This window comes from Babylonia areolata, chromosome 28 (assembly GCF_041734735.1).
Source record: "Babylonia areolata isolate BAREFJ2019XMU chromosome 28, ASM4173473v1, whole genome shotgun sequence".
Taxonomy (NCBI): domain Eukaryota; kingdom Metazoa; phylum Mollusca; class Gastropoda; order Neogastropoda; family Buccinidae; genus Babylonia; species Babylonia areolata.
This window is the reverse complement of record NC_134903.1, coordinates 20,416,956-20,429,071: the sequence shown is the minus strand read 5'-3', so window position 1 is coordinate 20,429,071 and position 12,116 is coordinate 20,416,956. Positions and strand designations below refer to the sequence as shown.

The 12,116-nt window shown below is 40.5% G+C and overlaps 1 protein-coding gene across 3 annotated transcripts in view; it reads left to right on the top strand.

The window, feature by feature from the left end:
• Positions 1-12,116, top strand: part of LOC143301928 (uncharacterized) — a 50,361-nt gene that overhangs the window by 17,213 nt on the left and 21,032 nt on the right. For all 3 annotated transcript variants that reach the window (XM_076616379.1, XM_076616378.1, XM_076616377.1), the window contains exons 10-12: positions 1,714-2,423; positions 4,828-5,058; positions 8,990-9,144. In XM_076616379.1, the coding sequence (XP_076472494.1) occupies positions 1,714-2,423; positions 4,828-5,058; positions 8,990-9,144 (1,096 nt within the window). The remainder of the gene's footprint in view (positions 1-1,713; positions 2,424-4,827; positions 5,059-8,989; positions 9,145-12,116) is intronic.

Below are 12,116 nucleotides of genomic sequence, written 5' to 3'. Positions count from 1 at the left end.
TCTTGTTTCCATAACCCACCGACAGGTAGCGTGAAGTGCAGCCTTGTCACATAGTCCTAAACCTAAATGGGCCTCCATAGCAGCAGCAGCAGCAGCATCGTCGTCCTTCTTCTTCATAATCAGTATTTAAAAAAACCCAAGCTATATGGCCTTTCATGTCCTGCTCTCATAGTGACCTCAGTTTCAATACCTCTCCACTTCCGTGCTTAGAGTGAGTCTTGTGAAGGTCTTCAGTGTCATTGGAGCTGTAGTTATGTCAATGGAGACAAGTCTCAAGAATTGCACAAAAACAATCAGAGCTGTTGTTTTGTCAATAGACACGCTTTCTCAACAGAGCTGTCGTGATGTCTCACTCAGTCTGGCTCCGCGACTAAGCCTTTATGGTCGTCAGTAGGTGTCCTAAGTATGTTAAATCAGAACAGGCACTACCGAACACCACCAAAGTGACTCAGCAGCAGTGCAGGGTCTCCTCTAGTGCGTGGTATCCTAGCGACCTAACATTGATGGTTCCCTGTAGACTGCCGGCACTGGGACTGCGACAGACAAACCCAGGTGTGGCTGTGTATGGGGGACTGGGAATGAGTGGCATGGGAGTAATGCCACTGAAACAGTGCCGATGGTGGGACCGCGGAAGTAATGCCACTGAAACAGTGCTGATGGTGGGGCCGCGGAATACCCCCCACCTCCCCAACACCCCAATCTCTTGTGACCATGGTACACTTGGTAATAATGACATATTCCGTTTTATTCTAATAACTGCTTCATCATGGTGATGTTTTTGTGTATGTTACTGTGACTATGAATGTAAATTAGTGTTTGAGTGTTTGGTTGAATGTATGTGCAGAGACAAGTATGTTAGTTTTAGTGTTTAAATGCATGTTCTGAGCTGTCAGGTTTTGCCTCCTACAGTGCAGTTGAGCATGTTTTACATGAGAAAGCACTATGTAAGTTGAATTATCGTTATTCTAATTATTCCTTTGATCGTTAGATATTAATTGGATTCTTATTGTGAAATTGTTTCTACGGTCATAAAGCATGAATTGATTTTTTTACTATTATTACCATTGTTATCAATATTGTTATTATTATCATTAGTATTATTATTATTGTCATGAGTGGAGTGATGGTCTAGATGTAACGCGCCCGCCTAGGAAATGAGAGAATCTGAGCGCACTGCCTTGTTCGAATCACGGTACAGTCGCTAGTATTTCTCCCCCTCCACTAGACCTTAAGTGGTGGTCTAGATGCTAGTCATTCAGATGAGACGATAAACCGAGGTGCTGTGTGCTACATGCACTTAGTAAGCGCAAAAGAACCCATGGCAACAAAAGGGTCGTCCCTGGCAAAATTCTGTAGAAAAATTCGCTTCAATAGGAAAAACAAAGAAAACTGCAGGCAGGAAAAAATACCAAAAAAATGGGTGGTGCTGTAGTGTAGTGACATGCTCTCCCTGGGGAGAGCAGCCTGAATTTCAGAGAAATCTGTTGTGACAGAAAAGAAAAATACAAATACAAATATATAATTATTGTCAGTAGTAGTTGTAGTAGTGAGAGTAGTAGTAGCGTAATAGTTCCTTCAATTATCAGGTATAGATTGAACCATTATTATTGTTGCAACTGTTCTTCAACCATCAGGCATAGATTAAATCATAATCGGATAATCAGGTACATATATATATCAAATCATTATTGTTGTCATAATCGTTTCTTTCAGGTTCGTCAGAGATTTCCGCTCGGCCTCGGTCAGCTCCAGCTCCTCGGGGCAGGCATCATGCCCCGACCCCGGTGACACCTTCCACCCCACAGGTGGCGCCACCACCTTCAGCGCTCGCTCCAGCCACAGCGGCAGCCCTCGGGGAGGGTTGTCATCCTCTCCGTACGAGTCGCTGCGCTACATGTCGCGGGAGGACCGCAAGATGGAGGAGGAGACGAAGCTGAGGAGCATCCTGCAGCACCTGGACCGCAAGGAACAGGAGAGGGAGCAGAGGGAGAAGGAGAGGGCAGAGCGGGAGAAAGCCGCTGCCGCCGAGAAGGAGAAAGCCGAGAGAGCAGAGAAAGAGAAGAAGAAAGCCGAGAAGGAGAAAGCCGGGAAGGAGACGATGGCAGCAGAGAAGACAGGAGCAGAGAGAGAGACAGGAGAGAAGGAGAAACCGAAAGCAGAGAAGAAGAACGAGAAAGCGGCAGAGGGGGAAAAAACAGCCACCCGAAGACCAGACAGTCGGCCACCGTCAGACAAGACACAGAGGCAGCGACGGGAGGATCAGGACAGTGATGGTGGTTGTGATGGTGGTGGTGGTGGAGGGGGGCAAGCAAAGGAGGAGGAGGAGGGAGAGGGGACAACGTGGAGAAAATCGCCAGTGGATGAGGGAGCATCGGAGGAAGAAGCAGGGAGGAGGAGCGTTATGTTGGACAGCTGTGAAGAAGGTGGGGGGAAATTCTTTAATTCTTTTGTCTTTTGTGTGTGTGTGTGTGTGTGTGTGTGTGTGTGTGTGTTATCTTCTTTAGATTTCTGGTACTACTAGTCTGGTAGTTGTAGAAGTAGTAGTAGTAGTTTTTTTTCAGTTTCATGTCTTTCCAGTCTTAAGTTATATTAGACAGGAAGGATAAATGTAAATTATAAAGTGAGGTTTGGGAGAGGGAGGAGGTTGGAAGAGGTGTGGCCGTGTGTGTGTATGTGTGTGATTGTGTGTGTGTCTGTGTCTGTGACTGTGTGTATCACTGTATGTATATGTGTGTGTGTGTGTGTGTGTGTGTGTGTGTGTTTGTATGTGTGCAAGTATGTATGTGTGCATATGTGTGTGTGTGTGCTTACATTGTATGGAAAGAGGTGTGTTTGTGTGTGTGCATGTGTGTGCGCACTTACATTGTATGGACAAAGGTGAGTTCGTGTGTGTGTGTGTGTGTGTGTTTTAAAGAGTGTAGGATTGGTGGTGGTCAGTAGTATGTACGGTGTTGTGATCTGTGATGATGTGTTGTCTGTTAGGTCATACCAGGTCTGTTAGTGCTGTTTACAGGTGCACATTAGTTCATATTTGCTGTTAATAAACCTACGTTAATTTGTACTGTAGTTGTTACTGTTTACATTAGTATTTGTTGCTGTTAATGGGTGATATATTCGTTCAAATTATATTGTATTTGTTGTTTTTTATGAGGTGCATGAGTCATTGTTGTTTCTCAGCTTAATGTCAGTGTGCAGCATATCTGTTTCTGTTTGTAGTTTATGACAGTTGAGATGATACATTAGTTCATATTTATTGTTTATGCACAATACGTTTGTTGTTGTCGATTGGTGATACATTAGTTCACATTTGTTTTTGCTGTTGATTGGCAATACACTTGTTCATATCTTTTCTTGTTCTTAGGCAGTACATTAATTCATACTTTTGCTGTTGGTATGCAATACATTGGCTCATGTTTGTTGTTTTTGATAGGTATCAATACATTAGATGAGATGAGTTCATATTTGTTGCTGTTGACGATAGACAAGACATAGGTTCATATGTTACTGTTGATAAACGATAGGTTATTTGTTGCTGTTGACAGGCGATACACTTGTTCATGTTTGTTGACAGATGATACACTTGTTCATGTTTGTTGATAGGTGATACACTTGTTCATATCTGTTGCTGTTGACAGGTGATACACTTGTTCATATTCATTGCTGTTGATTGTATCGATTGGTGATACATTAGTTCATAACTGTTAATACATGTACAATAGTTTGTATTTGTTGCTGTGCATCTTGTTATGAAACGTCTTCAGGCACAGGACTTGGACCCTACAGTACAAACGCTCATGAAAACCAAGAAATCGTATTGTATTGCAGTTCGACTCTTTGTCACAACAGATTTTTCCTTGTGAAATTTGGGCTGTTCTCCCCAAGAAGAGTGCGTTGCTACAGTGCAGCACCACCTTTTTCTCTCTCTCTCTCTCTTTTTTTTTTCTCTCTTTTTTTCTCAGCCTATAACACAGTATAAGTGTATTTGTTTTTGTAGCAAAGTGGGTTGTTTATTATAATTTTGCCAGGGACAACAATTTTGTTGCTTTGGGTTCTTTTTTTTTTTTTTTTTTGTATGCACTAAGTGCATGCTACACAACACAAATAGAAAAAAAAGAATGCATCATGGAAGGAAGCGTAAGAGTTACAGCTTTGTCACCTGGTTGATAAACTGAAGCAGATACTCAGAGCAGCATGTCATCATCATCAAAAATACAGAAGAAAAGAACAATGTTACGAAAGGAAGCTTAACTCGTTCGACCCCGCATCAACATGCCTGCTACATTTCCCCTGGACCAGCACTATGTGAGACCACTGCAGCGCACTTAAATGGCAAAGATCGACGGAGAAATTGTTGATTTGATTGGTCAAACAAAGCTTTGTTTTTCATGCTTCCAGAATCCATACACGGTTCAGTTTAGAAGAACGGCTGTACTAAGCAAGAATGAACAAGATAGGTGATACACTTGTTCATATTTGTTGCTGTTCACAGGTGATACACTTGTTCATATTCGTTGCTGTTGATTGGTGATACATTAGTTCATAACTGTTAATACATGTACAATAGTTTGTATTTGTTGCTGTGCATCTTGTTATGAAACAAAAGTAGAAGTGTGTGACAAAAGTAGAAGAGTGCGTTGGTACAAGAATACTTGTACCAGGTCCACAGGGGAAGTAATCATGGTATGAGTGAACTCGTACCTGGAGTAGAATGAGTTAAGAGAACAGCTCTGTGATGTCAAGAGGAATTTCCATCATAGTCCTCCTCATCATCCTCATCGTCATCCTCATTCTCATCACATGTCGTCAGTCCAGTCGTCCACTTTGCAGGACTAGAGGAAGAGGAGGACCTTGTGGACTCTTCCAGGCGACAGGGGGTGAGGGACGAGGAGGAGGGGGAGGAGGAGGAGTGGAAAGAGCGGGAGTCCAGTTTCGGCAACAGCCTGAACGCCATGGATGGCTGGACCACCACCTCCCCCTACCCTCACCACCACCCCCACCACCATCCTCAGCAGCAACAACAGCAACGACGACGAGGGCCAGAGCAACAGACCACTCTTGGTACTTGTCGTTGTGGTGGTAGTTGTTGTTGTTTTGTTGTGGATTGGTTTTGGTTTTTGTCCAGCTTACTTGACTTGGTTGCTTTCTTGCTCATAGAATTGGTTGGTTTCATTGCTAGCATTAGACAAGCTTTGACACGAGAATTAAACTGGTGGCTATTTTGATTTATTCTTGCTTGCTTGCTAGTGTATTGGTTTCTTTCTTTGTAAGCATAAGATAAGGTTGAACTTGGGAATTAAACTGTTGTCACTGCAGATTGACTTCTTGCTTGCTTGCTTACTAGATTGGTTTCTTTGCTAGCATAAGACAAGATTTGGCTCGGGAATTAAACTGGTGTTACTGCTGATTTACTTCTTTTTTAGATTGATTTCCTTGCTAGCATAAGATCAGATTTGGCTCGGGAATTCAACTGGTGTTACTGCTGATTTACTTCTTGCTTGCTCGCTTGTCTGCTTACTGGATTGCTTTCTCTGCTAGCATAAGAGTAAGACAAGCACTGACATGGGAATTAAACCAGTGTCTGTTTTGATGTATTCTTTTGTGCTTGCTTGCTGGCATGTTGATTTCTTCCTGTGCTAGCATAAGACAAGGTTTGACCCGGAAATTAAACCGGTGTCAGTTTTGATTTACTTCTTGCTTGCTTGCTTGTTTGCCTGCTTGCTTTTCTTTTTGGACTGATTTCTCTGCTAGCATAGACAAGATTTGGCTTGGGAATTCAACTGGTGTCACTGCTGATTTACTTCTTCTTCTTCTTCCTTGTTTGCCTCCTGTTAGATGAGCCGCCCAGTGTTCTCGATGAAGGCTGCCGTCCATCGCAGCTCCTCCAGGGTGCCGTACAGCTTGGCTTCCACTGCTGTTGGTGTTGGCCAGTACTTCCTCCTGGATGCTGCATGCATCGTACAGTCTAGAAGGATGTGGTCGGTTGTCATTGGTCCCTCACCATAAGGGCACTCTCCACTCTGTCCAATGCCAAATTTTGTGTGCATGTGGTGGAGCAGAAGGTTGTGTCCAGTCCTTAGGCGGAAGATCTTGACCTGTTCCCGTCATTCCAGCAAATGGTATCTGTCTTCTGGCTTTGCGAGCATAAGACAAGATTTGGCTTGTGAATTAAACTGGCATCACTGCTGATTTACTTCTTGCTTGCTCGCTTGTCTGCTTACTGGATTGCTTTCTCTGCTAGCATAAGACAAGCATTGACATGGGAATTAAACCAGTGTCTGTTTTGATGTATTCTTATGTGCTTGCTTGCTGGCGTGTTGGTTTCTTCCTGTGCTAGCATAAGACAAGGTTTGACTCGGAAATTAAACCAGTGTCAGTTTTGATTTACTTCTTGCTTGCTTGCTTGTTTGCCTGCTTGCTTTTCTTTATGGGCTGATTTCTCTGCTAGCATAATACAAGCTTTTGACACAATAATTAATCCAGTGTCACTGTTGATTTACTTCTTGCTTGCTTGCTCGCTTTTCTTAATGGACTAGTTTCTTTGCGAGCTGAAGACAAACTTTGACTCGATAATTGAACCGGTGTCACTGTTGATTTGCTTCTTAATTGCTTGCTCGCTTGCTTGCTTTTCTTAATGGACTGGTTTCTTGGCAAGCATAATACAAGCTTTGACTCAATAATTAAGCCAGTGTCACTGTTGATTTACTTCTTGCTTGTTTGCCTGCTCACTGAATTGGTTTCTTTGTTAGCATAAGAAAAGTTTTTGACGCAAGAATTAAACTAGTGCCACTGCTGATATACTTCTTGCTTGCTTGCTAAGTCAGCATGGATCTCTCTTGTACTGTGTTGCTGAGAGCTGTGGTTCATTTCTCTGGATTTTTTTTCATTCAGCCCTGAAATACATTGTCAGCTAAAGGATTTTACTCATAGACCCGTTGTCTGTTAATTCTGTATATTTGTTGTGTTTTTTTTTTATACATCTCCTTTCTTTAACTCTCTCTGGACGAAAGGCCCTGATTGTGGCCCTACTGTTTACAACCGTTTCAGACCAGGGGCCCCAATCGGGGCCTTTGATAGTTTTGAATTTTTGGAGTGGCACCTGATTTCCATAATGATGGTATGAGCTTAGAATATCTTATGACCTTTCCACTCTCCACTGCAACCAGTAAATGCAGTGTGTGTTGCTATGCAGTATGCTGGTGAGCAGGAGAGTTATTTTGGGGTGACTGGTTCATGTGAACAGTGCATGTCAACAATGGCGTCTGACCCAATGTCATCTCAGTCACAAAGTAGACAAGAATTAGATGAACAGGCCCTATTGTGCCTGTATAATGTTCTGAATTTAATCTGTTTAAAACTGTTTGTGCTTTTGTAGATTCGTTTACAAGTCATCAGTGTGCGCATATTGCGAACAAAAATGCTTTCATCATCTCACTGTGTGATAGCATAGGAAGGGAGGAAGTTTTATATTTTGTCCCTAACTAACTTATCTTACTGATCAGTTTTGAAGTTTTCAGTTCATAGATTCTAACATTTGTTTTTTGGCAATTTTATTTCTTACCTGTACAAATGGGTCGTCTGTGGGGGAAGTCAGGGGAACTAACGGGCAGTACTGAGTTAATTTAATGTCTTTTCTCTTTGAGTGATATGAGACATTTTTCGGGACCTTTCACATTGTAACTATTACAGTTTCAGTATCCCATAGTGTCCTGCTCTTTTGTCACATTGAAGAAAGAAAGCTGGCTTTCCATTGGATGACCTCGCTTACTTGTTTGCCTGTCGGGAGTGCTGGTTGGCTGCATTGGTTTGTCAGGCTTTGTGCTTGGTTTCATTTGTTACCCTTTGTCATAGTGGGTGCAAGTTTATAGCCAGTAGCTTTGCTCTGTTGGCCCTGTTTGTTTGTTGTTGTGTGTTTTTTTCTTTTGTGGCAAACATAGCACAGAATTAGACCTTAACTTATAGAACAGGTCCTTGACTGACGTTAGACATATTTTTAACTTTGAGAATAGGTCCTTCTGACATTTTGAAGAACTGATTGCTCAACCTTTCTCAGAGAGAATACCAGAATTTTAGTTCCAGTTTGGAAACTAGATCTTTTAGACTGGAGTTAGCCAGACTCAAGCATTTAGAACAGATGATGTTCATTGAAACAATGATAGCTTTGTGGTGGGACTTCGGAAAATGGATCTTTTTAGGCTGCCAATTCTCAAGCATTCAGACCGAATGAACAGTCATGAAAATAAAGCATGAATTTGGAAGAAAGAAAAAAAGAAGACAGTATTAATGCCAAGTAATGTAGTATGTTTCAAACATTTGGCAGTACCAGTGCATAAAACAAATGGAAAACATCTTTCTAGAGTCAACAAGTCTCAAGAATTTGGATGCACAGATGCTGATAACAAATGAAAAACAGATCTTTTTAGAGTCACCTAGTCTTAAGCATTTTGAAGTACGAATGCTGATAAACAAATGAAAAAGATCTTTTAAAAGTCGCCAAATCTTAATCATTTTGAAGAACGAATGCTGATAAACAAATGGAAAACAGATCTTTTAATAATTTTAGAGTCACCAAATTTCAAGCATTTGGAATTACCGATGCTTAAGTTATAAACAAATGAAAAACATATCTTTTTAGAGTCACCAAGTCTCAAGCATTTGGAAGTACTGATGCTGATAAACAAATGAAAAACAGATTTTTTTAGGGTCACCAAATCTCAAGAATTTGGAAGTACAGATGCTGATAAGCAAATGAAAAATAGATCTTTTTAGAGTCACTCAGTCTGATGTACTGATGCTTGTAAACAAATTAAAAAGTTCTTTTTGGAGTCACTAATCTCAAGCATTTGGACGTACAGGTGCTGATAAACAAATGAAAAACTGGTCTTTTTTTTTTTTATAGATTTTAGTCACTAAGTATCAGGCCAACATTTAGAAGTACAGTACAGATGCATTTATAAAACAAAACTAATTCCTCACCCTCCCGTCTTTTCAGATCAGAGCTATGAGACCATGTTGAACCGATATCACGCACAGCAGGGACACGACAACGGAATCGCCACTGTGCAGAAAATCCTGGAAAACCTGCCAGAGGACAACGCCGATTCCCACTGTGACAGACATGTGGAGACATTTCCAGCAGACAACATGGTGAGTGGGTTTTGTATCCTCAGCAACAGTGCATGTATTCAGAACAGGTTATAGTTATCAGCGAAGGGAACGCAGCGAATGTGTTAAAATGAATATATATATATTCTGTAAACAATAATACATTACAGGCATTATGTTGATATTACTGCAACAACTGTTTGGGCACAAAACCTTGTGGGATATCTAATAACGGTGAACAATTTACATGTTTTGGCGATTTATGTATTTCTTTGTCAGAAGAACAAAATCGTCTGCTATTCACTGTGAACTCTCCTTCCAGGCAACAATGTTTCTGTCAACAGTTTCAGATAAATTTTCTGAACATGTCTTCCAGTATAAGCTGGCGTGGTTTCATTGTACTCAGAATGTATTTTTGTTGATTTTTCTTCACGGAATCTTACCTGGTTTCTTTGTGTATTTTACAGAACGTTTTCAAAGAAATGATATTTATCTTTTATTTTTTGGACACAATAGGCGCAGACTTTTTTTCTTTGGGGATGTTTGAATATCTATCCTTCTCAATTCTGAAGTCATGATAGGATATTCTTAGTTTTTGCAGTGACTGTCATTGATTAGGAATAGGATTATGACATCTGACTAGCAAATTAGGTTTGATTCTCATTTCTGTATTCATCAGTCATTTTATTATAATCTGATCACAAACATCGGATAGGTCAAAGGGTACACGTTTCTGTGCTCCTGTATGTTTGTTGGAAAAGGAAAGGTTTTTTTTTTCTATTGTGTAATGCTGAACACCCATGAACTGATTAGATCTTATTTTATCATTGTTCTGTTTCAACGATGCATATCCATCTCTAATTTCAGTGTTTTCAGCCTGTTGCTTTTTTTTTTTTTTTTTTTTTTCCTTTTTCTATGTTTTTGAACAGATAGAATTTAAGAGCACCAATAAAACAAACAAGCAAGCAAAAAAGCATCACCTTGATCACCACTTTCAGACAGTCAGCTTGTGACTGTGAACCTACATTGACTTATTTACTTTGACTAATTCTGACTATTCTAATGAAACAAACCAAGCATACCAGGAAGGCAGCCTGTTGTGCAGATGACTCTGTAAAATGAATAGAGCTAGGTCTCTAACGGAGGATAGGTGCTATGTTAGTATGTAAGTACACATATGATCATCTGGCATCATCGTCATCGCCTTATTTTAGTGGCATCGGGACAGGTTCTGTCAGGGTCAGAAAACACTGTAGCTATGCTATTTTCCTGCAGAGTTTTATTACTGATAGTGGAAATAAGTGCACTTGACGATGGTACAGGTGTAACAGTTTCACACAAACCTCATTCTTGGTTTTACGCTGGGGCAATTTGAGGCTAGCCTCGAATGACCACAGGGTTAATTTTTTGGTGAGTCAAAATCAAGCACCCCACTTTGAATGAAATTCACCTTCTCTCTGTTGGTTGGTCAGTTCTGATGAGTTGGAATTTACCTGTGAGGTTCAGTCCAGGCTGATATACAGACCCCTTGCTTTAGTTAACTCTTTCACTGCCATAGGCGACTGTTAAATCGGACTTTAGTTGACTAGACAGTGCACTGCCATAGGCGACTTTAATTGACTAGACAGTGCACTGCCATAGGCGACTTTAATTGACTAGACAGTGCACCGCCATAGGCAACGTTAATTGACTAGACAGTGCACTGCCATAGGCGACTTTAATTGACTAGACAGTGCACTGCCATAGGCAACGTTAATTGACTAGACAGTGCACTGCTATAGGTGACTTGACTTTAGTTGACTAGACATTGCACCGCTATAGGCAACTTTAGTTGACTAGACAATGCACCGCAATTAGCGACTTTAGTTGACTAGACAGTGTCCTGCCATAGTCGACTTTTGTTGACATCAAGCGACCATTTTGACAAGACCATTTTTCACATTGTAACAAAGCTCGAAAGCTGCTACCAGTTTCCTGCCAACAAAACAATGACTAACTTGGTGAAAGAGTTAAAGGCAGATTCATCCTAGTTGTAGCTGTGTGTGTGTATAGGGGGATTCAGAATGAATGGCGTGGGAGTAATACCACTGAAATGGTGCAGATGATGGGGCAGCAAAACAAAAAGGGAGAGGGGGGCGGGGGGCAGATTCATACTGTTCAAGGTACTGGAAGAATTGTCCTCATTTCTTGCACAAGATGTACACAGGTTTATAAATTAGAGTGTGTGTGAAGCTTTTACCGATTGAGCGCTTGCTTTTGGCATTCTCTGACACCATCAAAAAAGTTCAACTTGTTCAAGTTTGAAGTGATATGATCAAAAGCACAAAGCTTACCAGCCATTCAAGGCAAAAAGTAATGGTTGTAACCTTCCAGTGACGAAAAAATGATAATGGGATCCCTTCAGCTTTCATGTTCAGAAGCTCTCTTCTCTCTTTGATTTTTTTCAGCCACCTAAGGTCCACTGGATGTTGTTGTTTTTTTTTAGTTTTGACAGGCATCACAATTACCGTTTTGAAATTTTCTAAACATGATAATCGTCTGTATTTTGACAGGCAATCAATTACTGTTTTGAAATTTTCTAAACATGATAATTGTCTATTTTGACAGGCATCACAATTACTGTTTTGAAATTTTCTAAACATGATAATTGTCTGTATTTTGACAGGCATCACAATTACTGTTTTGAAATTTTCTAAACATGATGATTGTCTGTATTTTGACAGGCATCACAATTACTGTTTTGAAATTTTCTAAACATGATGATTGTATTTTGACAGGCATCACAATTACAGTTTTGAAATTTTCTAAACATGATAATTGTCTGCATTTTGACAGGCATCACAATTACAGTTTTGAAATTTTCTAAACATGATGATTGTCTGTATTTTGACAGGCATCACAATTACTGTTTTGAAATTTTCTAAACATGATAATAGTCTGTATTTTGACAGGCATCACAATTACTGTTTTGAAATTTTCTAAACATGATAATTGTCTGTATTTTGACAGGCATC